Source organism: Colius striatus, chromosome 16 (assembly GCF_028858725.1).
Source record: "Colius striatus isolate bColStr4 chromosome 16, bColStr4.1.hap1, whole genome shotgun sequence".
Taxonomy (NCBI): Eukaryota; Metazoa; Chordata; class Aves; order Coliiformes; family Coliidae; genus Colius; species Colius striatus.
In genome coordinates this window covers 10,592,560-10,619,854 of record NC_084774.1, presented here as the reverse complement: position 1 = coordinate 10,619,854, position 27,295 = coordinate 10,592,560, and the positions used below count along the sequence as shown (strand labels likewise).

At 44.1% G+C, this 27,295-nt stretch overlaps 1 protein-coding gene across 1 annotated transcript in view; it reads left to right on the top strand.

Annotated features, from left to right (window-relative positions):
* Positions 1-27,295, top strand: part of NTSR1 (neurotensin receptor 1) — a 57,835-nt gene that overhangs the window by 21,361 nt on the left and 9,179 nt on the right. Inside the window, exon 2 of the mRNA XM_062009388.1 lies at positions 17,477-17,678. Coding sequence (XP_061865372.1) covers positions 17,477-17,678 — 202 coding nt within the window. The remainder of the gene's footprint in view (positions 1-17,476; positions 17,679-27,295) is intronic.

Sequence of the window (27,295 nt, the reverse complement as noted above, 5' to 3'; positions counted from 1 at the left end):
TCTCTTCCATTCAATGGGATTCTTTATAAGAACTTGTCACTTCAAAGGCTCATTTTTTTACTCAATGATAAATCTGGAAGTTTCAGGCTGTTGTCACATGGGGGGTTTTCTACCAGAGTAACACAGGAGCATCTCTTCTACATTGCAATGAGTTGTTTGGTATATTAAGTTATCCAAGGTTTCTCATGTGTCATCTCTTACCACTGTGGTTCAAGCAAAGTCTCTCAAAACAATTCAGAGCTGAAGAAGAGCTTCATCTTCACCAGTTTTTATGCTTGTCCTTCTCATAAATGATCCTTCATGGAAAGTCAATCTGGAAAAGACTTTGATTTCTTATCCCGGCATTCAATGTAGTCCTAGGCGTTGGCCACAGGGAACATCACCCCACCAAATAACGACACCTTGCAATATTTTTGGCAGACATAGACTTGAACTTCGTATCCCAGATCCTTTATGCTGCTTCTCACATCTTCAAAATGTACAGAGTTCATTTGCTGAGGCCACGCTCAGATCACAGATGAATGAATCACCCTCCTAACACTTTGGGGCTTCACTGCAAGCAGTTTCTTTGCAACTGGAAGAGGTGAATTAATATTAGAAGTGCATCTGTTGTCCATTGTGAGGCATCATTTTGTAAGCAGAGCAAAGATCTTTTATTAAAATAGGGAATTGGACTGTAAAACAAGGGAGCAAACAAGAGACCTTGTGGAGTTCCTGAGCAAGCAGGTCTTGGAGCTCAGGTGAGAGGAGACACCCCACTTGAGTATGAGCAAATCAATCTGCATGTAACTTTCCTGTTACCAGGTCATACTCCATCTTGTGCTGCTTAAAGCATTGACTGGGGCTTGTCTCAGAAGTAGCTGCTTATGCTTAGAATAGATTCCTTGGTTTAAGGTTGGAGGGATCGTTGTGAGTCTTGGAGGTTTAGTAGCCTTTTGCAAATAGAGATGGATTTGAGATGGGAGTGGTAATACTGGCGCTTCTCTGACCCTGCCTGATTGCTGAAGAGAGAAAAAACACTGGAAAAATTAATTGCATTTGAAAGGAATCAGCTTGGGAAAAAGTTGAAGTCATCAGTCACTGAAATCAGGAGAATGTTTCATTAGAAAGCCAATTTGCCCTTTATTGAGACTGACATGTGCAGGATCTGTCAGCTTTCAGCTGTGAGGCTCTGAGCAGAGCCAGCCCTCTCCTTCACAGGTGGGGCTGATCCTGTCCCTGCCCACACTGACCAATGGGCTCACAAAACCTTGGATAAAAGTGGAGTCTCTTGCAAGTGTTTTGAGGTGGAAATTAGTCATTAGAGAGATCTGCATCAGTGAGGGCTGGAGCAGCTCACCTCTTCTGCTTCTCCCCTGGGTTTCTGCCAGCAGCTGAACTTCTGCATAGGGAAGACAAATGGAGTTTGGCACATCACTCCTGGGAGGCTGCCAGTCCCCATGTGAAGCAAGGCAGCTTTCTCCTTTGTCACTGACATGGTGCCAAAGACATGGAATGAATGGGGTGACTGGAGAAGAGCAATAAGAGTCCACCTCGACATTACCACCAGAAGGTAGGAGGATCCTTCCTTAGCCCAGAGCCTGCTGGGTTTAACTGAGATAGTTGGGGGTGATATGCTGAGGGTGACGCTTTGTCACCTTGGGCACAAGCTCAGGGCCAGGAAAGAGTCAGTACATTCAAATGAGCTCACAGGATAAAAGCCAGGAGGCACCAGAAAAGTGCTTTTATCACAAATCCCTGGGCACTTCTTTTCAGGAGGCATCCTGCCTGTGCCAAGCTGGGGTTTGTGTGCACAGGGATTTGCATGCAGGGCAAGTCAAACATCTTCTGTTTGTATAACTGTGAAAGTCTAAATGCTCTGCCTGCCTGAGAGGAGAGACCAGACATAGTGATGCCAACTATGGCACGTGGCAGTGGTTGGTGCTGGCAGCCACTGGCTGCCTGGAGAGCTGCTCTTAGGGTTTGTCCTGACCTCTCCTCATTCCATGCAGCAATGGGCATGACATATGCTAAAACAATGGCAGTGTTGTCCACTAACTTCTACATAAAAGGAGCTTTTTGCAAACTGATGTAAGGAAAAGGCTCAAAGGATGATTTCACTGTCAAACTTGGTTCAACAGCAGCATTGAACAGAAACACAACATGGTGATTGGCTGAGGTAACAAAGCCAGGTGCTTTCTGAGCTCCAAACATAAGGTGCCTCATTTCTCTGGGCTTGATCTGAAGCCACTTTTTAGTAGTGAATTATAAGTTTTTTAAAAATTCAAGCCTAACTACTCAATTCTTGGCCATGAATATTTATGACAGTATTGGACTTGCAAATCTCAGGTAATTTAAATGTCAAAACTGGTGTAAAGTCTTGCCTTTGGAGAAGTCAGAGAAAATTAATCTTGATTACAAGTCATAACATTGGGAAATGAGCATCTTAAGGCAGCAGTGATAAACACTCCTGTACATCCCCTTTTAACATCATCTATTTTACAGAGATGAGAATTAATTTTAATTAAAAAATAGCCCCTTAATTAACCAGTTAGGTAATTATCAGGGAAACCCTGGTTGCATTCATGACACTGGTTATTTCATCTTGCTGAATCACCTCCTCTTCTGCAAGGACTCTTCCTTCATAACTGTTTGGAGAGGAATGGTTTCTACCTGAGACTGAGTCTCATGTTTGGGAAACCTGCCTTGGGGATAAAAGCAGCGATCTTTGCACTGAAATTCTTGTGCTTAAAAAGGGAAATTGGTTTAGCTAATGCATAGCAAAGGCCAGTGTGAGCAAGCACCAGCAACATCAGCTGCAGTGTCTCTATGAGCAGAGGATGATGTTCCAAGCAGCCACATTCAGATCCTTGAACAGGACTGAGAGTTACTGGGTACCAGGAGAGATTTAACTCCTGGTTCTTGCAGAAGTCAGGGGCTTGGAAGCTGATTACTGCTTCAGCTTTTAGGTCATTTTCAGCCATTCCTCCATGGACCCTTGTGGGTTTGAGAAAAGTAAACCTGAAAAACAGTCCTCCTGTGAACAGGCTGCAGATTGCTCTCCAGGAATTTGAGCTGCATAAGGAAATGGTGATTTCTCTAAACTTGCAATCAGAAGCTTTAATTTAAGCAATAGCAATTTGTATCTTTGCAGGCAGCCATGGCTCTATACAGAAGATTAACCTAGCAGCTCAGATTTGCCTCACCCAGCAGACTTTTAGCCAATCTCAAATGCTGGCTACAACCAGATACCTTGGGTTAAGATGCAAGGAAATTTATAAGAGAAAAGAAGGCACCCCACAGACAAAACATCTTCCTCATGCCAGTCATCTGGTAGCTGGATTATGCCTTAAAGCAAAGCAGGTTATGGTATCTGTATCCAGTAATGACTCCTCAGCAGCCACAGCAGAAACAAATCTGACATTTGGCTTATTGGTCTCATTTGCAGCCTGATCCAATAGCATTTGGTCCCACATGTTCATTTTGTGCTTCAGAAAACAAAGAAAATCAATTTTGAGCAGTGGAAATACAATCAGGGCTTGTCTCTGCTGCAGTTTGCAGTGGAGAGCTGTGACCTTCTTGATCTGTTTTGCCTGAAAGACCATGTGGATTTGGTTATGGTTACAGTGGCCTCCCAGTTGTCCAGCTTGGCTTCAGACATGCAGCTCATTGGGACCTATTCAGTGCAGTGGGTTCTAAGTAGCCAACAGAGATGTCACCAGGGAAGGATGGCTCTCATATTTGCTTCCTTCTCTATCTACACTCTATTTAGGGTTTCTCTCTCTTGTTACCACCTTTCCTGGCTCATCACTTGAGTCAGTGTGTACTTCCATACTGTCCTTACTGTGTGTGCATTTACCTGCTGATTTACCTTCTTGGTTTAGTGAGGTGGCAGATCAGCAGCCTGCAACCAGTAGATCTTTTGAGCTCCTTAGAGGTCTCTCTGCAGTCCCACTCTTTGTCTCATCTCCCTGGCAAAATGGCTCCTCCAAAAACATGCCTCCCCTACCTCCTCAGGTTGACACCTGTAATTCTGCAGTAAGAGCAGCAGAGTGCATAGTATTACTGCAAAATTATTAAACAGGCTGGTTTAAGTAGTCTGGAAGTCTGTGCATGAATAATCATCACAGTTTCTCCTAGGTAGCTTCTGGTTTCCCATCCAATAATGTTTGGAGACCCACAGCAGCTCTGAGTGCCTGTTGCAGGACAGGTAGACCCATCTCAGCCAACTTTAATAGCCTTGCTTGTGGAAGGTTGTATTAGCTGTGCATGGAATTGTCCAGGATGTTTGTGTCTATCTGAGAACCTCTTGCAGCAGCTGCTTCTTTCCCTGAAAGCCCCACTGTTGCAGTGCAAGCTAGTGAAGACAGTGCTCATGGATGGGGTCTCATGCCTTGCTGCAGCTCCAGTTCCTGGCTGGGTCAACCTTTGCATCCATCTCACATGGAGGGCAACCTGTCTCAAAGTTTCAGGCATGGAAATTGCTCACTCAAATGTAAATGCACAATTGCATCTAGTTCTCAAGGCTTCTTTAGGAAAAAAATAGCTCTGAGCATCCTCAGCCATTATGCTTTCCTTTTTGTCCCTTATTTCATCTTTACAACATAGAAAAGAAGAAAAAGTGATACACACATTGACTGAGAATGAATGGGCTTTTTTTTCTACCCTCTGGATAGATTTCTTCTCTTTCCTCCACTAGCTCTTCACATGCTCAGCTCTCCATCTCTGTCTTACTGTAAATATCCATAGCAATGGATGAACTCAGCAAATGTACTGAGGAACGTGCAGTGCTGTGGAGAAACCAACAGCCACACTCAGATCACAGAGGCTGGGCTAAGAAAGCACCTTAAAAATGATGCAGATTGTTAAAGGTCCTCCTCAGAATGGTAAGCTTACCAGGGTGGAGACTGTTTCACATGCAGCCAAGATCTTGGAGCTGAGGATGCTGGGGCCAGGAGGAGGACTGAGCAGCAGCCACAGTGCTGAGTAGTAGCCCTGAGAGGTTGAGGGGACGTAGTTGCCTTCTGACCTCCCTGATTTCCCCCAGGAACACCCTTTGGATTTGAACATGGTGACTACGATATGCACAGACAAATCTGTTTATTCAGTAACAGCCACTGCAAGTGCCCTTCAGGAAAAAGACCTTATTTCAGTTGCTCCCAAAGTCACCAGGAGCAGAGCTGAAAAAAAACCAGACTGTAATATAACAATATAATGAGATGTGTGGTGATTAAAGCTGGCTGAGAAGGGCAGACATACCAATGCACTCCCATTCACACTAGGAACATGAGAGGACCAAGTTGCTCCCAGTTCACATTGTATTCCTATTTTTGTCCCACTGGCATTCAGTGTATGAACTGGGGGATGGAGTGTAATGGATGGAGGATACACAGCTAGTGTGTGATAAGGAAGAAAAGCAAGGGTGAAAAAACAAAAGGATTTGGCTAGCATATAAAGGAGGTGCTCCATGAAATACAAAGGTACTTTCCTGCTTCAAAAATAGCAAACTGCAGGGAAGTGACTGAAATTCTCTCGGGTTTAGTAAGATCTTAAAGAACCTGAGACCTTCATGAATAGACCCAGTATGACAAATCAGCAAAATGAGTCTATAAACAAAAATGTGCTGCTTGATTTGCCTTGGTCCCACTGCTCAAGCATAGCAGAGAGGGGTAATTATCTTCCTCAAGACATCACCTAGTCAACACTTTTTCTTGGTAGCTCATCCAATTATCCTGATTAAGAGATGCATAGTTGTGTACTGGAGGGGCAGGAGAGCGATTCAGGGGAACTGAATGCACACTCAGCACTACTTGACCTTGCTTGTTTTTGAGAGGTCAGCCAGATTTCCAAAGCAGAACATTTTGAAGGAGAGATCTCCATCTCTCCAGCCCACTTCAGAGCTTGATGAGAGGGCAGGTATTGGGAAGGACTGCTGTGGAAGTGGGGACTTAAGAGGATCTTGCAGCTTTAACTTGCTTGAGAGAAAGCTAAAACCTCACTCTGCTAAAAGTCACCACTGTGCCAGGGTTTTACATTGATCATTTTACTGTGATGTTAGAGCAGGATAGGTGCCAGTTGCTGTCCCTGGCTGTGGGGCATGAGTTTAGGCTGCAGTTGATTTGTATAAATGTAACAAAAGATAGAGAGAAAAGATCCACACTGCTACAGCTTAATAATGCAACTTGGAGAGGAACTTCAGCATTTTCTCTGTAAACTGAGAAGTGTTCCAAACTTCAGCTTTAAAGTTCAGACCCCCAGAGAGATTGTTAGATTTTAATTGCTACCTTAATCAACACTTATTAGTGCTAACCAAATCTCTTCATGGATTTAAAATTCAACCCATTTGTCAACTACTAATTATTTTAAGCAGACAAGCTGTTATTTTACCAGCTCTATTAATGTGATTTTTCAGCACATGTGAAATATTACAAATAGCTTCATAAAACTTGATCCTGAGACATAATTCAACAGATAAATCATTCTTTGCTGTGATCTCACTTATCTCTCAGACACCTATGGCACCTCTTGCACTTTCTGCCAAGAGGTAAATCAGGGTAAAGCCAAAATCAGGCCCAGTGTGCTTTTTCAGTTGGGGAATGATTTGTTCTTTCTATTTGTTGTTTCTTATATTAACTCTCTTTTGAGTCCTTCTGTAGTGTGCCTTATGCATCAGGCTGAAGGCTTTAGTCGTCAGCTTGGTTTATAGCAAAGTCGTTATCTTACATCTTCGGACTTGTCCTGTGGGGGTGAAGCTGATCTATTAATTACCCTGCACCCTCTAATGAGTGTGTGCTCACCTGCCATCCAGCTGCTGCTTGCATCCTCATTTTCCCCCCATGAAAGGCAGGAGAGAGGGTCACTGGAGCTTTACATGCCCATTGTGGGACTTCCCCTGCGCAGGCTCACCTGGGACAGTGGTGGCAGAGGGAGCCCAGCACCCTGCTCCTGCACAGCCAGGCTTGGCTGCGGGGTGGCCACGTGCTGAGTGTAAAACTGAAGCTTAATAGTCACCATGTGGGCAGAGCAGACCCACAGTTTTCTCTGTAATGATCCATCTTCCAAGAGAGTGTGGGAAGAAAGCAAGCAAGCACCACTTGGTTTAACTTGTAACTCTTTGGAGTTACAAGTCTTTGCTTAATAGACTCCCATGCTTGTGCCTTTTGCTTTATTTTACTCTTAAAAACATTGACTGGAAATCTGCTCCCTGTGAGTGACTTCATGCTCACCTAGGCAAAAGCTATCCCCTTTGATTATCAAGAATGAAATAACTCAGTATTAGCAGACCAAGGAAAGCTGGGGGATCGCTCACTGTCACCCTGGTTTGATTCTTTTATTTCAACGTTGTCTGTGAAAGAATTTCTGAGTGCAACAGGCTCATTCATTACAAAACTATCCCAAGCATGAAACAGAGAAGTGTGGAATAACAAGCAGGTGTGAGAGAAGTGAGGATTGGGGTATAAGATTGCAAAATTAGCTGCTGTGATTCAGTTACATGGTGATACACCCCTAAGGCACACACATGGAGTCTGCACTCTCACGAAGGCTGCGGTGGCTTCAGGAGCATCGAATGTGCTGAGCACTTGTTGTGGCTAACAGCATAGGAAAGAGGATGATTTTGCTGATTTTGACAAGCTCATTGTTAGCTCTCCTCAACAGAGAGCATCAGCCCACATCAGGGGAAGCACCAAGCCACGGAGGCACTTTCTTTGGATGAATGTCCCCACGGCTTGTGCAATGCCTGATGGAAAAGAAGACAGGCAAGAGGATAGACAGCAAATAACTGCAAAATCTGGATTAAGATTACTCAGATGTCAGGAGCATTAGGCACTGTAGGAACATTTATTAAATTATTTAGAGGGCTGACAAGCAGCAGGGCTGGAGAAAACCTAAATATCTTGTGATAGGCGATGGGCAATATCCCTTTGGCAAAAACGAGAAGGAACCAAAATACCAGCAGATAGTGAGAACTGAAATCCAACTGCACTGGTAAATTATTTAAAGCATGTTTCCAACCTGTCATTTGAAGCTGAAGTATTATTTCCCCTTCAGTAGGATATAGCTGCTGGGGAGGGTGAGGGGGAAATAATAAGAGAGACCTGCATGTTCAGAGGGAAAATCAAGAACATTATTCACTGAGTTTTTGTTCAACCAAAAATATTGCCCTAAATAGTGCTGTGGATAACTAGATCTGAGGAGCAAAGCTGAGGCCAGTAAACTGACAGCATACAAATTGACTTTATTCTGGCTTGCAAGCAAAATTGAGTAAATTTAATTAATTTACCTTGTAGCTCAATGTACCAAATCACAGGAAACTAAGGAGGAAGATTTCCTGAAGGAGAAAGGGGGAGGAAGGTTTGAAGCTTTCACGTTAATGATGACATGATGGAAGACCATCACTGTTGCTCTATCACTTCTTCCTTCCTCTCTCACCAGGTACAGGGAGGTAGCAACCATCCTGGGCCAAAATCCCTCTGTTTTAGCTTCCATGTGTCCCTCAAATCAGTGGCAGGAGGTTCAGGATTAACTGAAGTGAGATGCATAAGACCCCCCCAAATCCATTGCCTTCATCAAGTGTAATACTAGTGAGGATTTGGAGTTTTTTTGGCAGGAGGTAGGAACTTTTTGGTAACTACTTTACTCTTTCCTTTCTTAAAGTAAACATCCTTTTATCCTTCAGTTTTATTGAGTGATGGAGCTGAATATCTATCATGTACTGCAAGGCATTCTGCAACACACAGTGTCAAACCTTAAAACCTTCCCATTTGCCCAACTGCCAGTCCATTATTTCCAGGATTTCCTGAATTTCACAGCTTTTCTCTTTCTTTGGGAACTGGAATTAGTAAAAACATTCAAGTTTGAGGCTGGTGCCCAAAGATCAGGAAATAAGGAAATTTGCTCTTATGAATAGTTATAATGCAGAAGATTCTCTGGCATTTAGCAAGGTGATGAAGAGCTCTGAGATCCCCAGGGAGTTAGATGCTTAGGTATCTATAAGGAATAATAAACTTTCTATCAAATACTTCTGGATGATTCATACCTTTTTTGCTGTTACTTATGACAAATCTGAAAATACCTGAAGCCACAAGATTGCAACCATGCATAGAAATGAGGTTAAATGATCTCTTCAGGTATCCAGTCAAGCTCAGGAATGCCACCGTTAGTCAGTGCTCTGACATCTTTGCCAACCCATCATGAGCAAGAGATCCATTTAAGTTGTTCAGCATCAAATGTTGTTTATTATGAACAAATGTTTTCTCCACAGAGGGAGATTTATGAATGGGAAAGCTGGTTGGAATACTTTTGCCATAGAGATATGACGGATTCTTTTTTGCCAGTATGCAATTTATTTCCATCTGTTCTGTATCTGATTAGCTCCTGCAGAGTATGTGATTAACTTAACTTCTCAAGATCATTAGCTGCTCTGCATTGCCATTATAGTTCATCAGTGCGGGACCACACAGAGGCTTGAAAATGTTACATGTGGGTTATTCTTTGTATCTTAATCCACATTGACTGGTCATTCTCTCATGATGGCCATGGACCTAAAGAGAGAAGGCACATTACCAGGAAAACATCACTGCTCTGGAGCAACCACTAAATGCTCACAACAACAGAGTTTAAGCAGATCCTCCTCCTGGTTTCAATGCTAGAGCTAAATTAAGCCCTTTGGAAGAGTTCATGTCTGGTGTTAGCCAGCTGGAGACATCAGGGGCATCCAGCCAGCACAGAGCAGGGAGGACTGCCAGCCTTTTGCTTCCTGTACATTAATTACCACATTGTACCAAACTAGTCCTGTTTTTCCATTAGCTTGCAGGTACTTGCACCTTGTAGATCTCAAGGTACAGCACAGACTGCAAACAGCAGTGTCATGGGGCCAGGACCTAGTCTGGTCATTTGGGAGCATCCATCAGCTCCATCTGATAGTGTATCTTGTCCTCTCTCTTTCTTCACCTAAACAACAGTACCTGCAGTCCTCTATTCCCAGATCCCATCCAAACCAAGAAGAAAACTCTGACTACTTGCAGAGGTCTGAAATAGAGAGTTTTGGCTAATTCAAGTTTCTGTGGCTGTTGCCAACTGAGGTCAGCAAAACCCACTAAGTTATTTAATCAGAGATGGTTTGGGCAGGATGTACTTGAAATTGAGGCTTTTGTTGTCATTCTTGTCCCTTGAATGACACACATTTGATGTCCTGCTCATCTCTGTGTTTAGATCAGGCTCACATGTGCATCACTGCCCCAGCTCCCAGAGGTTTGGCTGCTTCTGCCTGCCATCCACCCCCTTGTTCCTGGCAGACTTGTCCTAGCTTCAAGGTTTGCCTCTGTAATTTGTAGCTGATCTTAACATTTTTAGATCGGATACCTGTGCCTCTGAGCAGTGTTTCACATCATTGTAACCTTTGTTTGAAGTGTCTGGGTTTGATATTTAACGCTTTTGAAAAGGCTTCGCTGGGGCAGAGCAAAGGTGCTCCTCCGTCGCTCCTGGTCTACACATAACAGCTCCCAGAGATGAACAGAGGAGCTGTTTGGGGTGAGATTAGAGAAAGTCACATGATCACATTCTGTTACCTTGGGTAAGATGTATGGAATCTATACTCATCTATAGCTGGATGTTACAGGCATACAATGTGATAACAACCAGAGGCTTTTGTGGCCATTGCTCAGAATGGTTTAAAAAGCGAAATACTGGTTGGCTTTTAGTATCTTATCTTTGATTACCCATTAAGCTCATGATGGGATATAATGTCCCATCACCTGGATCTACATCAGATATTTACATTCTGATCCTGGTTAGAAGGCAAGGGGAGAGTCATTTCACTCAGCTGATGGAGTCCTTCTGGTATGTCAAGGCAGAGTGGCTTGTGTTGTGCTGTCTGATGGTACAAAGGGACCCTGCAAGGATGCAGGATCTGACCATACTCACATGCAGCCTGCACAGGGCACCTAGTGCTACCCCATCCACATCAGCAGGCAGCCTCTGAGGGTGATGACTGTGTCACACCGTAACACACTGTCAGGGCTGCTTGAGACAGCAGCCACCAGAAATAAAATGTGACAGACAAACCTGCCTGAGTTAAAACTGGCAGAGTGTAAAGAGCAAGCTCCTGCTCACATACCCTGTTAGAGCTGCAGATCTGCACACAGGCTTTAGCACTTGGCCCTGTGCCTATTTATCCAGGATTTGGGCTCTCACACCACGATGTGTCCGAGGTAAGGGCTGGTGCCAGTGTCCCACAGCACAGGTCCCCCTTGGTGCTGGATACCCACTCAGATTCCTTTGTTTCTTCTCTCTCTTTCCTACTCAAGCTTCATCCTTGAATCTGCAGATTTAATTTAGATGTTTACAAAATGAATGATCAGAGAAAGATTTCCCTGCTAATACACTTTGAAATTAATGAAGTTCCTCAGAAGTTTCCAGAAAAGATGAACACCCTTCACAGGCTGCAGATTTCTGGCTTCCACATTCCTCCCTGTACCACTTAGTGGCTACAACAGCAGTTGTTATTTTCTTCCATCGCTCACAAACACAGACCTCCCCTGCCCCGTTGTATCTAAGGAAAGGCATTTAACTGATAACCATGAGATACTTGGCATGGAAATATGGAAAGCTATGCAGAGATGGGAGTTAATTAGATGGTAATTTATTTACTGGGAGGAGAAAACACCTTTAGGTTTTTCATCAGATGCCTCCTTCGAACATCAAACACGAGTGCCATGGCCAAATGCTCCTTTTGGCATGCCAGCGCCGTGTGCCTTTCTCTTTCCTGCTTTGTCTTCCACAGATTGCTGTATCCAGGAATGTGGTGTTGTGCTTAATAAAGGCTGAAATTATCCACTGGGTGTTTTAAAAAAACATGCTAATTCTGGCCACCGAGTGAGATAACTGATAATTTTGTAAAGTACATTTAGTCAAATAAGATTTTTTGGCAGCCGAATGTTGATGTAGCAGAATGTGCTTTTCTGATTGACATATGCTAACAATACTGCCTCCACAGTCAGGGGGAGGATCATTTACTTTTCATTTCCATTGGAAATGAAGTGAACCAGAATGCAGTAGATTGTTAAATCCCAGCTATATGGTTTAATTGATTTGCACAAAACCACAAATCAAGCGATCCCCTGCATCCTCAGTCTTCTCCAGCGTTGCTTACAGGAAGCTTATGAAGACAAATGTCTTGAGCTAGGTTTCAGGTCCTTCAGGATTCCTCATCCTTTTCCCCAGGCACGTCCTCAAGGGATGGCTGGACTGGAGAAGAGTCTCTGCAATGAGAAATCCTCCCCAGCAGAAATCAGGAGGGCTGACAAGCGTTTCGAGGCATTTCCCAGTTGGCAGGCAAGCGTGCTGCAGGGAAATGAAATATGGGAGAAGCTTAGTCAGTCTGGGTGAGGTTTTACCAGCATACCATCATCCACACTTCTTTCCATTTTCATTGCTCTTCTCACATCCCTGAAGAGGAAAGGGGGAGAATTGCTCTGAGCATCCAAGTTCACTGCTGGAAGGAGACACGTCACTGATGGAGACCAAGAATTTGGCTCTGCTGTCACCTCATTTATCAGGCAACAAAGCAACATCTCTGTTCTCTGCCACAAAAGCACTGTCATCACCCAGGGCTAAAATGATCCCTAAATCTTAGCTGTCCCCCTCCATCTGCTCCAGGTGTCTTGCTCCTGCTGGCAGGGAATCCCAGCTGCTGCTTCATGGGATGTGCTGCTGCAACTGCCATCTCATACTTCATTTGCCTTGGGGGACTTGACTTAGCAAAAAGCAAAAGGTCTGAAGGAAAACACAAGACACGTTCAAAAATCTTTCACAATCTCAGTAATGGAATATTTTCTCATCAAAACTCTTTCAATGAAAATATTATGAGCAGTTCTGGTTCTTGGCAATTTTGGTGTATTATGAATACTTCCAGTGGAGGTGTTGAACTTGCACCTGGACCTCCAGGAAGAGCCTTTAGACTAATTTTTTACTTGTAACCACTTAAGTGCTCCATAAAATGTCTACAAGCACTCATTGACAGTTCTCTAGCCCTTCTGCCCCTGCTGGCTGTGGGAACATTCAGCTGTAGGTGTCTCAGGTGACTGAGCAAAGGTGACTTGTAAATGCCTGTTACATGCAATACTTCCTCTCTTCCTCTTCAGATACATATAAGACAAAAGTCTGGGCTTGTGGGAGAGATGGAAGAGCCATCTTCCAAAGTGGCCTTTGAATCTATGTTCCTCCAGAAGTCACTTTGGAGCACAAAGGAACAGACCTTTGCAAAACTTGTGATTTACAGGACTCATTGAAGCCCTGTGGGGAGTCCCTGTGTGAAGATACTTGCTCATCTTCTCCATCGCTGTTGCGAGGGAGCTGATGGCTGCTTTTAGTGGTATCCCAGGGAAACCACTGCAGCCAAATAACTTAAGGGGCAACTTGGCAGAAGCAAATCACGTCAGCATGATGCTCAGCAGAGCCAGGGGAGCAGTTTTCCGTACAAATGATTTAGGAAACGTCACAAATCCCAAGAACTGGCTCTGCTTTTGTGTCACTTGATTTTTCTGGTCCCTTCCCCCGTGTCTTTCCCACGCTCTTCTTTGGTAGGAAGAGGAAAACTCACACCATGCTGACTTCTCTAGTCTGACAGTTTAGTTTTTGTTGAGCTGAAAGCTGCATTTTTTTCCCTTCCAGAATTGTGGCTTTATTTCCATAACTTTCTGTTTGCCTTCTCATGAGCTTATGAAGCTCCATCTCCAGATTTACTCTGTTTTCTGTGTCCTGCAAAACCCTGTTTCATTTTGATGCTTCATGTTTAATCACCATTGGCAATAGAGTGCTAAGAGAAAGCTGGGATGAAAAGCATGTCATTGTTAGATAACCATTGAGGCTCAGTGCCTGAGTAGGACAGGACTCCCATGGCCACCAAGATTGGACTGCCAAGGTCAAATGGCATTTGTATCTTCACCATCCTGCACGGTGTAGCCAGAGAAGAGAGTGTTACTGCTCAAGCAGTGCTGGAAGGGAAAGTGACTGTTCTGCATGAGACAAAACATGATTTGGTCCTGAGGACTAATCCCATCCCACAGATGCTGCCAGCCTGGTGCTTGATCAGCTTTTCAGACTGCACTGATTACAGGAGCAATAGCATGGAAGTGGGTTAGTGTTTCATTCTCTCCTACTAGTGACAAACATTGTAGTATTGGATTTGCTCAGTTTTTTTCATGTGGCTTTAGCACACAGTTACAGGATTTGTGGTGTTGGGTTCTTTTTACACTAGAGAGCAGCCAGTGCTAAGCCTTTCCATGCACAGGCTTGGTTCTTCTGCAGTGTCCTCATCCTTCATGTCACTGTCCATGGTGGTGCTGAGCAGAAACCTCAGGGCTGGTGGATATACACTGATGTGAACACACCAGGTTTAATGCAGAGGAGAATCAGGCTGAACCATGCTTGATGAGAGCAGAGATGAGACCAGCTCACTCCACTTGTGCATCCAAACAACCCTGAATACAGAATTAGTTTAGATCCAGTATCTTTTCTGTGGTGAGACAACAAAAAGCCTGAGACTTTCAGGTCAATAATGATCCTGCACACTGTCTAAATTCTCCTTCCCAGGGCCAGAGGGATCTATAAAGGATCCAAAGGCTCTCCCACTGATGTTATGAGTTTCAGTGCTGTACAAAATACCATTAAACAGCTACACAAGTCTCCCTATTCCTGAAGACCTTTGAATACATAGTTCCAGGAGCACAGACAGCTCCTCTTCGAAGCTGGGAGAAACATTCCACTGGCTTTGAAGAGGTGCTTGAAGCATCAGCTCTAGCAGTGTGCAAAGTCACCTGGAAATGAAATGTTATTGCACTGACAGGCACAATGTTCTGGGACCCAGACTCACATAACCCAGCAAGCAGCTCACCAGAAAGACCACTGAACACAGAGGGGCTTGCAGGAGGAGAATTAGCTTTTCTAGCTTTTACAGGCCTCAAGGGTTTGTGTTTGCAAATAATCCTTTCCACAAATTAAACCTTCTGCTTCTGGGGAAAATACTCATGTTTTTTTTCTTGAACTATATGAGAGCTCTGGTGCAAATCAAGACATGGGAAAAGATCTTTAAATATAGCCTTTCATAGAAAAGCATGCAATTTTCACACTTACAACAATTCTTAAAAGGGAAAGTCAATGCTATTCTAGACAATTTGCCAAGATCTTTATAGACTTCACAATACAATTATGGAATTGATTGAGGCTTTAAAGAAAGCTCAGAAAAGGCTTTTTGACTTGTGCATAGTTATATTAAGCGAGACTAATTTATAGCTAGGGCAAAGTTATTGAATGAAAACCAGTAAACTCAGAAGCTCAGGTGACAGTGAAGCACTTCTAGAGTTGTTTCCTTTTGTGGATGTGCAAACAATTGTTCAGCAGTAGGAGAGAAAGGCATTCAGCAGCTAAAGCCACAGAAATAGGGGTGGGGAACTACAGGGTTCATTTCTTAACCTGACCAGGTAGATCTGAACAAATCATTTTCACCCCTGTGTGCACCAACTCAGCCCAGCTGTAGTGTGAAGGTTAAATAAATTAAGTGGGTTTTTTACGAGCACAAATTACTCTCTCAGTGAAAACTGTGTCATTTTGTACCAGCAAGAACTTGGTCCCTACTGCTTAATGATGTCTCCTAATGTCTCGAGATGACTCCAAAAGATAACTCTTCTTTATATGCAGAGGCTGGGAGGTCTTTTAAAAGCTTAGAAAATTGCTACATAACTTAAGAGGCCATTAACAGTTTGTAGTGCTGGGACATATCTATGAACTTCCTCAGTCTACAGAGGAGCTCTATTGCTACTACCAGCATGAAGGAGACATGATGTTCTCACCATGTGAGTGGCAAAAGACAAAACCCAGCTGTTACTTTTGCTAAACACGTCGAGCTCTGGAGCACAAAGCTGTGTAGAGGCTTGATCCATCTAAAGAAAACCTTGACAACAACAACAACAACATTGCCTGTCTTCACTAGAAGAGGAGTTGTATCTTTCTCAAACTTAGTGACAAAGAAACTGAAGTGTTTCTAACTGCCATTGCACCTGCTCCCCACGTGTTTAGTTTGGTTCTTATTTCTTTCTTTAATGAGTCCCCTGTAGCATCTTGGGGGTGTGGTTGGATTCTTCCTCCAACTTTCCATTTATCTCTCACATTCCTGAATCCTTCCAGAGCAGAGAGGCCACACATCTGCACCAGACACTGGATGTACAGCAAATGCTTGTATGGTGAGGTGATGGCCCTGTGTGGGTGGATGGAGAGGGAATGTCTCCATCTGAGCAGACCGAGCACTCGTTTGTAGACGAGGCATCCCTGGTTTTGCAGGCTGCAGAGGGATCTGGGGTAGGCTTGGAGTGCAGGGTTTCTTCTGTGGTATTGAGCACCGAGGTGCAAAATACAGGGCTTGTGTAGGAAAGAAGCCTGCATGCCTTGTAACCCTACCACAGGGCAAAGCTCCCCATTGGGTTTAGTACTTTCATCCCTTTGTCATTTTGTTGCTTCTCATAAAATTGCTTCCACAGTTTCATTCCTCATAGTAGCTTGTCATTTTGAAAGGTTTGGTTTATCCCACAGTCATCTCAGTGGTGTGCTGAGCCTCCTCCTGAGCTGTACAGTGGAGAGGATGAGCCCCATGAGCACCCAGCCCCTCCATGCTGCAGGAGGGTTAGCACAGCAGCTCATCATGGCACCTCAGCATCCCACCACAGCAACTCACCATCCCACCACATCAGCCTTGCCACAGACACACAGGCAAATCCTACACACACCCCTGCTTGTTAAGCTCAGCTCCAGTGGGGTTTTTAGCCAGCCCATAAGGCTCACAAAGCCTTCCTGCACTTATCTGACACAAACAGTGACTTCCACTTGATTCAATCACTGCTTAATTTGATCCTCCATTTAATTTTATCAAAACCATAGTAATCAAATAATTTGTACTAAAAACATTATGACTTCCACTTGTTTATTCTGATCAATTTTAATCCTTTAAGGCACAAGGTTTATTGGGTAATTTGGTTATGAGATAACAAAATGCTGCTTCCACAGGGGAAGGATAGAACACAAAAAAAGAAGTTAAAAGATCCCAAGGAGTGCTCATAATGGAGAAAATATACAACAGCATACTCTTATTTAGAAGTCAAGCTATGCACAATGAAAGCCAAGCAGCATCCTGCTGCTTGTGAGATGAAAAGATCAGTAGCATGTGTCGATTGAGACATTTCTAGCAATGAAGTGCACTGAAAAGGGGAAGGCAACATAATTGGATGCAAATGAATTTGCCTTGTTTGAGTGTTGACCCATGAGAGTGAACTTGTCAGGGGTGTTTGAGTTTTCCCTCCATGCCTTCAAAAGCCAAAGCCAGCAGAGTAAGAGGAGGGAAAAGATTCCCACTGCAGGCTGTTTCTCTGTTGCTTTGAGAAGTAAAATGCAATCTCCTGCTCCACTGATCCTTCTCATCCCTTGACCTTGCCTCCTCTCTCCCCTGCAGGTCAACACTTTCATCTCCTTCGTGTTCCCTATGGTCGTCATTTCTGTGCTCAACACCATCATTGCCAACCAGCTCATGGTCATGTTCAAGCAGGCTGCCCAGGAGAACCAGGTGTGCACCATCGGTGGGCAGCAGACCATGCTCAGCATGTCCATGGAGCCCGGCCGCGTGCAAGCCTTGAAGCACGGTGTGAGGGTCCTGCGTAAGTATCCACACAGTTTGGCATGGAACTGGCCAGGTCATAGAATCATAGAGTGGTGGGGGTTGGAAGGGGCCTCTAGAGCTCATCCTGCCCAACCCCTTGCTAAAGTAGGTTCCCCTCCATCAGGGTGCACAGAAACACACCCAGGCAGATTTGGAAACCTCCTGAGAAGGAGCCTCCACACCCTCCCTGGGCAGCCTGGGCCACGTATGTGTGTAGTAAAAACAGTTTGAAGAGTAATAGGTTGATATTTACCTCAAACATGTTTTAAATGAAAGTGAGCTCTCTTGGAAAACCCAAATTGCCCCCAAACACTTCAACATTGGCCAGGATTGCCCAGTTCTCATCTCCAAGCCTCAGACTTGGGGAAATAAATGTCTTTGTTCCCTTGGTCTCTTCTTCATCTTTTTCTTGATGAGTCACCAGGAGTTTACTAGGAAATTTTATCATACTTTTCCACTATTTTCTTTTGCTTCCAAAGTCACTTTTTCTGAGTCCTGATCCTCTCTTAAACAGAAAAAAAAATCATGCAGAGAAAAGAAGCTATTTTTTTCTATTCCTGGCCAGCTCCAGCCTGAAGATCTCTCTTTCAGCTGATGCTGGTTTTAGGCTTTGAGTATCACTGACTGACTGATGTAGTTCTAAACCCGAACATTTCATAGGATTGAGTCTGCAGAGATCAAGTGGACACATAGACCAGGGTACACAGCCCCCCTGGTATTGCCCATGGTAAATTAGATGTGAAAATTCCTCTCAGCTGTCAGAAGCAGAGTCTTTGGAAACCTAATGTTGGTGATTTCTTTCTTCTGTTCCCACAGTAGAAGCAGGATATGTGCTGAAGGTATTCTGTGCTTCATTAGAGGTGTGTGGAAAATCATTTATCCTCTGGAGATGCACCCTGACTGTTCCCCTGAGAAAAGAGATTCTCACAATCAATCACAGCTTTAGTTCAGATTTCAATTTTTCTCTCAGGAAGAAGAAAAAAATGGGCAAATCACTCATCTTTTATTAAAAAAAATAGATTTTTTGATTAATTCAGACTCTTCCTAATGTTTCTCCTCTCCAAAACTCTGCTAACAGCAACATTGATTTGACAGCAAAACATTCCTCACACAGCCCCATACACCAGATGTTTTATAATATCCCAGAAAGAACTTCCCTGCATGCTTGAAAACCCCAAGTGAAAATGGCAAGGGTGATGGCTGTGCTATCTAGAGGGAAAGAATTCCCCACATAACATCTCCCCAAGTCAGTTGTTCAGCTCTGGGTAAGGTAACTCATTCATTGCCTTTCCTGGGGGCCAAATGCCTTGCTATAAACAAAGCAGAGTTCAAGGGACACGTGTGGACCCTTCTGTGAGTTGCACTTTACCTTCTCCCACCAGATATTCCACCCAGTGTTGTCCAGACTCTGATCCAGCTGATCACAGTAGCCAACAAAAGGCACTTTTTGCCCCAAGCCAAATAAGTATGCAGCAGATCTTTCTCTTTTTTTAAATGCTGCTTCTCATATGATTTTTAATGAAGCTTTGCAGCCCTTTGAGGGCTGGCTATCTAAACACACTCCAGACAAACTCCCAGGTCTCATTCTGGAAATACCTTCATCTATATTTCATGTGCAATAAAAGGTTCCTGTTTGCACATGCAGTGTCTCAGACAACTGATAGCTGAGAGCACATGTGGCCATTTATGAACTGCTCAGGTGAGCATTCATAACTTCATACAGAAACTAGCCAGAGCTGCCATCTCCATGGATGAAGACAGAAAGAGATGAAATGTATTTCTTTACTCTTCCAAACAACTGCATTTAGGATAATCAGGAATGATCTTTTCCTTTGCCTTTGCTTGTTGATAGGTAAAGTTTTAACTGTACAAACTTGCTCACACACAGAGGCTGTCTCAGAAAGCAAAACTAGCCCAGCATTTTAATCATTTAGTCAACAGCAAATTGCAGATATCACTTTATTCCTTTCTTTTTCTGCAGAGCTTTGGTTCAAACAAAGGTTAAATAAAAGATCCTGCACCTAGGAATTGAGCTGTACTGCAGAATACTGGGTGGCTTAATTAAATAAGCTGAGGAAGAGACCAAAGAATCTGGTAGCTTAAACTGACAGATGATAAAGAAAAAGCTGTTCCAAAATAGCACCCAAAAAAACCCCTAACAAAGTGATCTGCTACTGCTTTTAAACTGTGGGAGTCCTCATGCACTTTGAATGGTGAGAGTTTGTTAGCAGAAAGCTTTCTGACTGGTGCTTTTCATGGCAAACTTCTTGATAGCTGAACTTCATTGGCCACATTTTCAAGAGTGAAAGAAATCCCCAGAGAAGGCACCAAGAACCTCCATGTGATTCTTTGCAGCTGCTTTTTGGGAAGGGCCATATCCCACACTGCACACCATGCCCATGCCATAGGCAAGCCCCCACCTTTGAACACCACGCTGGGAACTGCCTGCTGAGCAAAAAGAAGAGAAAAACCCAGAAGACGTGGCATTCCCTGTAATTATCTTGTTGGGCTGTGTTTATCTGCTGTCTCTGCACCCTGCTTAACCATCATCTGCATGGGGATAAGGAGTGAGCCATCCTTATCCATGAGGATAAGGATGGGGCTGTGCAAGTCCTTCAGTTCCCTGCTGTCTTCTGTTTCTTAACGCTTCTGCCTACTGCTATTAAGTGAGAAGCTGCCTTTTCTCACTTGTGCTCTAGCATGTCATATCTCTCTCTCCTTTTAGTATTGTATACTATTTTAACATCAAGAAGAGGGAGCCCTACATGAATAATGAGAGACCTGAATTTACACCTTTCTCTGGGCATTGCTCAGTGGTGGTGGAAGAATCCCTCTCACCAATGGGTCCACAGCACTGAAAACCAGCCCTTCTTTCTCTGAATAATAAGAAAAATCCTTTTGTTCTTCTTCTACTTGCTTTTGTTATGCACTGCAAAAGCTGAGAAAAGTTAGCAAAAGTGAGAGTTTCCATCTGGAGCCTGAAATGGTGCAAAAGTGGGTCAGATGTGGCACCGCGGGCAGTAATGCTCAGATATTACGTGCATCTCTGCAGTATCACCCCAGCAGCAGGACTGAGCTCCCTTCCCTGCTGGGAAGGCAATGAGCAACTGCCTGCTTGCTCCTTTTCTGGACTGAGGAAGCTCCAGCAAATAAGAAATCCACTGTTAGTTTTGTCTGTGACTCACCACGTCATGCAGAAAGGCTTTTTTTATCTGCAAGCGTGAGTGAAATCCTGTTTCATCTCATTTTTCAGATGCATTCGATTACTGGAGATGCTTGATTCACATTTACTTTTGTCACCTGATAAACCAGACCTCTGAGTTGTCTGAAAAGAAGCAAAAAATAAAACAAGGATGCCTGAGTTATCCTGGGATCCATAACAGCCCAAACCATGTACACAGTCTAGATTAGTTTATCAAGGAGGATGGGAAAAGAAAAATGACACTTGTCCACGCTAATAAAACTATTGGCACAAAATCAGAGCTTCATGAAGGTCAAAGTGTTTTCTATTTCAAGCAGTGAACTTTGGCTTGAAGTACAGAGAGCTTGATTTTATTTTAAGCTTGAAGAGTTTCAGAACTTGTAAAACTAGTGCTCAGAGAAAAAGATGTTTGTAGTTTATGGCATGGGAAGTTGTTGCATGAGATCAGAGCAGCAAACACCTTCCTTCCTTCCTCCAGATCTGCTGAGAATATGTATTTATGGTACATTGAAATGGGAGCTAAAAGTGGTCGGGTTAACAGCTTCACTCAGAACATCCACAATATCATTTTCCTCAGCTCTCTGATTGCATTTATCTGTTTCCTTGGCTCTGGCTGGCTTTGGTCATGTACAAAACAATTAGAGAGATTAGGATCAAGGAACGTGTCAGCTCTGCTGCCTGGGAGCCGCCTCGTTAATTCATTAAGCATGTGATTTGTGATTGTAATTCCCTGTCTACTGTCAGCCTTTGCCAGGTGTGGGGATACAAATTCAGAGAGCTCAAGGTGCTGGCAACTTCCCAGCTCTTTCATGAGGATAACAGGGCAATGTTTGCACCAATGCTGCCACTAAAAATACCTCCTGCCCAAAGATTTCATACCCTACACCATCCATCCAGTACTCCTCCCAGTTCTCTGATTATAAACCACCTGAATGCTTTGTTGCTTTTCCTCAGCTACATGTGCTGGGAAGGTCAGTCTCTTGGGCACTGTGTGATGCTTCATGGACAGGTGAAGCTTCTCTGATTGCATAGTCAGATAGGCTAATCATTTGATAACATCCTAAATAAATCTGCAACACACACATGCACACACACCCCCTTCAGAACAAGCAGCCTTCAGCGAGTAAAACCTCACAGACGCTGCCCAGGCCATTGTGTATTGTATCCAGATGTAGAGAGGCAATATACATCTTCATCTCAAATCTCATATTCCCAAGCAGCTGCACAAAAATCAGGCCATATTTGAGCTTGGCTCAGGTCAAAAAGCACTGTTTGGCCACAATGTCTTCTCAAAAGGTGATGGTTTTGTGACAGGGATGAATTGTCACCATCACCACACCAGCCTGCAGCCCATCCTCCTCCAAGAAGCCCTCAACACCTCCCTGACTGCCTGTCAGATCAGTTCCCACCATGGATGGAAGGAAGGAGTTATTGAATGGCACAGATGAGCTCTGATAACCATTGAGACAAATTGATGGACATCAAGGGGAGGCTGTGCACATTTCTGGCTGGATGTGGGCTACGCCTATTAAAATGTGATCAGTTCCAGGTAGTGCTTGCTCCCTTACATCAGCTGCTTAGTGAAAGCAATTATAAAGCACTTAGGTTTAACCAGTTCAAAGAATATCCTCCAGTGTCCCACAGCTGGCTGGGTGATGCCTCAGGAAGGTGCTTTTTAGGAGATGATGTCAGATCACGGGGTTTTTACTGAACATCTAAGAATCGTTAAGTTATGATTTTGGAGTGTCTGCATTTCTCCAAAATGAGACAAAAGCCAAGTATTCATGAAGTATGCATCCTGTCTGCATTTCATTAACTTCTGTATTAATCATTCCCCCTCTGAAGAAATGTTTGGAACAGTTCATTCATTTCTCCCCACTGATGTTCCAAGCCTCAGGCATCCATTTGGGGAGGAGAATACTGCTGGAAGGTTTCATTTAACCATCCTGCAGACAGGAATAAATAGCTAATACTTTGCAGCCACAATACACAGAAGAGCACCAATCTGGAAAATCTGCTCCTTAAGCAGTTGTATTTTGTAATTCCTCTCTTCTAAGGAAACCAGGTTTGTCCGTGAATCGTTTCTTTTGCAAGAAAGGAACAAAATTAATGGCAGTTGATATCCCTAATAAAAAAAGTCTGTGCAACTCCAAGCAGAGTTCAGCAAAACCCCCGTGACATCAAGAGTGAGTGGAAGCTGAGTTTAACAGCTGAAGTGTCACATTGAAATTCCAAAGGATAAATTAGCCATATAACAGTTGTATATATTTCCCAGAGCTGTTTGTACGTGTAGATTTACATTACAGCCTGCCAAGCGACACAGAGAGCGGTATTGGAGCATGCTATAAACACCCTCTGAGGAGCAGAAAGGGATGATGGCTGCATCTCTTGGGACAGGGAGACTCCTTTTCTTCTCTCCCAAAATGTGGCCCTCTGTTAGCACTGCAGCTTGGGCTGGAAAAGCATTTCTGCTGGGATTCAGGCTCTTGTGGCTGCACCTCAGAAGATAATTGTAGGGCTGGTCATGCCCAGCAAGCAGATTTTCCAGGTGTTAAACCCTGTCAATGTGAGTGTTTAAAAAGCTAACTGATGTGGTTTTAAACATAAAGTCTGGCCAGGGCCTTAGTCACTGCAGAAGCATGAAGTAAATACAGCCCCAGGGTCCCTCTGGTGAGCAGAAACCCTTCTGAAGGAACAAAGGACACTTGAAACTCAAAACTGAAGGGGAAAGAAGAGGCTGCAGAGGATGCCACTTTGGGTTATACCTGATTTTATCAAATAGAAAAAGCCTTGAATTGAGTGAGGAGAAAATGGGACCCCCTATCTATCTGTCAAAGGAGAAAGTTTATTTCTTCCTTCTTCTCCAAACACTCAGACATCCCCAGGGGAAATGATGCAGTTGAAGTTGAAATGGAATCAATCAACTTCTCCTTTAATTTAAAAATGATAAAATTGCCTTAGAAGGAAAGCAGGACAGAAAACCCAGTTTGCACTGGCTCAGCGGTGACGTGCTGCTACTTGGAGCCTGTTCTTGGGCTAGCTTGAACCTTCATTTGCTGCCTGCTCCTTACACACAAAACTGGATGATTTCGTCACCAGGGACAGGAATTCATATCCATTTTCAAATTTGTCAGCTGAAGCCATTGAAAATCAGGACTGAAGAGCGTGGTCTGAGTAAAATACATTGGGTTTGCATGACAAAAGGTTCTTCTATTCACTCTGCTCTCTTGCTGCCATTAACAAAGAAGTATTTAGGGGAAGATGACTCCTTTTCAGCAAGATAGCATCTTTTACCCCTTAATCCAAAAAAAAAAAAGAGACAATTCAACAGCAGCAGGAGAAAAAGAAGGGAAAAGATACAGAAAGACAAAAAGCAGATCTCTGGCTGCTGGGAATGGAAATTGAGTCATAACTGATGTTTACCCTGCAAAAGCACAGGGGAAGTGCATCCAGCAAGTGCTGCTTTCAGTGGTTCCTGAATGAGCTGAGGGTTCCCCAGACCCATTACTGTTCCCAGTTTCCCTTTCTTTGCTCTCCTAAGTACTGCTGGTGTGTGCTGGTGTTCCCCAATCTCTGCTGGTTATTATCGGCTTTTATGGAAATCCTTTCTTCTGCAGCCTTGTGACCCAAATACCAGCATAAGCAGTTTTAATTTTACTAGGCTCATACCCACCCTTGCAGCTCCCATAATCCCTAGTTTGGGGCCCACTGGTGTAAATATTGCCTGTGACCTGTCAGGTAGTGCATCATCTTAATATAAACAGTGCCTTGAGGTTTAACTGTGCAGTGCCAGATCTCCACTTGGCCCAGCTTTTACCATCTCTCATATCTAATGGCATGGTGACACTTGCTCCCCTTTCTGAGGGATTCTCTTGCATGGCATCAACTAAATCAGTATATAAACCCCAGGAGCTTTGAATACACAGGGACTGTTTCTCCAGAAATCAGCGTGAAAGCAAATCCCTGACATGAGCCACGTAACACTGTCACATACGTTATTAGTACCAGCTGGTGTGTGCATTCCTTGGGCAGCATTGGAGGCATAGGGCCACTGAGGAGCTGGAACACAGAAGAAGGCTGAGGTGTTGTTGAGATGGGCCATTCCATCCCCAGACAGCTCCTGCTTTGGCTCAGAAATTGCAGCCCACTGTTCCCCAGCTGTGTGAGCTTCAGCTCCCCTTGAAATGCAGAGAGAAGGAAAGAAGTTGAGCAAAACTATCAAGGAAAAGATAGACCTGAGCTTCTCTAGAGGTCTTAGCAACAAAGGGAGCAGCATCTCTTTTCTCCTCCTCTTTCTGGAGGAGAGAATGGAGGGATACCCTCTCTGAGAGCCACCCCAGAGCCTCAGGGCTGTGACTCAGCATGACCCTGGAGGGGATTAGAAGAGCTGAAGTGAGGAGGAAAACACCAACCTGGCGTCTGGCACATCACCCATGGCTGTCCAGGTGCTCTGAGTCACACTGAGCCTCAGATGGCCCCAGAAGAAGGATGAGGGGTTGAAAAATCCCTCCTCAATATGTCTCCCATGCTCAGTCAAACCAGACACTGAGCTCTTGCCGTGGTCTTTTTGCACACGATCTATCGCTCCATGCTCGTGCCAAGCCAGCATCACTTTTTCAAGATGTTGGCCTTGGAGAAGGGCTGTCTGCCAGCCTCAGCCACAGGACATGCACCAGGTAAAACAAAATACTCAGTGCAATCTAATAGAATTTAACTTCCAGGTTTGCATCCACATCCAGTTTAGTCTGAAAATCAAGGCTGGCACAGTTTAAATCTTCTTTTGCACAATGAAAAAGATGTAGCTCAAAATTTATGTTCCCCTCTGCAGAACTTCCTGCACAGTAAACAAACAAGGGCCCATCCTCCACCACTCCTCCTTCCTTCTCTCCCTGTCTTCCCTGGGATGTGGTTCAAACAGGCAGAGAATACAGCCATTATAAGACAAAACAGAAATGCAAGGGATGCAATAATTCAGGTTTGAATAGACATTTAAATTGGGAGTTTGATTTAAAAAGAGAACTGAAGAGGCAGCTCAGTGGAAGGATCATTCCCCAGCATCCCTGGCACACTGGGGTCAGCTTGCTCAGCTCACCTCTCTGCTCCCCCACCCTGGGCTGATCCCCAGGTTTGGCACCTTGTTTGCTCAAGGGTGGGAATTATCAGAAGTTCATGTAGCAACCCTGCTCCTGTTGAAATCCCACTGAATTAATTAGAAGTAAAGGATGAGTCTGGTTTATTTTTAGTTCAAAAAACAGAGACAGGATATTTCCAGCCTCACAAAGACCATCCTGGACAGTCACCCCCATCATGTGTTGGGTCAAATCCTTCCCCTGCAGGGCTCAGCTCCAGCAAGTTGTGATGCTCCATCTTACTCCACCAACAAAAGCCCCATGTCAAGCCTTTGATGCAGCCACTTTGCTCAGCTTTTTGTTTAAAGCTCATCCGTTTTGATAAGCATGTGTTTATCAAGGGAGGCACAAGACAGCAGCAAAAGGTAGCAGGTATCTGGGAGAAAAGGATGCTTTCATTCTCTCTTAGATAAAAGTTCTCACATTCCCACATTTCTCAGTCATCCCTGGGGAGGGGACCCGACAGGGCAGGATTGTCACCCTAAATCTGCTTCATCCCTTGTGTGCTAAAATTGAAATATATGGATTAAGGGTGACAGATACAGGTCAGGGGCTCCTAATCTGCACAGCAGAGGCTGACAGCACAGAACCACGCAGCATAGTACCCAGCTGGGATTTCCAAATCAGACCATAAGTGTCTCCAGTGCACTTAGCTGTGTGTTTAATGGTGTTTTAATTGCAGAGTGATTGCGTGTGATATTACACAATTACCACAGATTACTTAATTGACTATTCGTTTGCTGAGGTTAAGCAAATATTTCTCTCAATATGTGTTTTTTCTGCTATAGATCTAGGACTCCATATTATTTGGCACAGCACTGTCTGAGCAAAAGAGGCAGAGATCTTTTACGAGGAGAAAAACACTTCTATTTAACATGTTGGTAAATTTAACAGGCAGATGTGTGAGACTTAAAATTGGCTACAGAAAGGATCCAGCTCCTGCTGTTCTTTAAGAGCTGCATACAGGGGTAAGCAGCTGGGAAGTGCCAGTGCATGGAGGTTTCTGCAAAAATTATGATGCACACAAATGAATTTGTGTGGGGAGCCATTTGGGAAGCTGCTTTCACAGCCTGCAAATCCAGCTAGTCCTGTACAGGCACTGGGGAAGCAGATGGACTGGAGCTGTGGTGTTGGCTCATTCCCATCAGCCTGGGGCTGATGGATGGAAGGGGAGAAGCTGGAGAGTATCACTTCTCCTGTGGCCCCTAGCAGGGATCTCTTGGGGAGTCATGGGTGAACTGCTCCATCCAGGGCAAAGCAAGTTCCATCCGACAGACAAAGGAA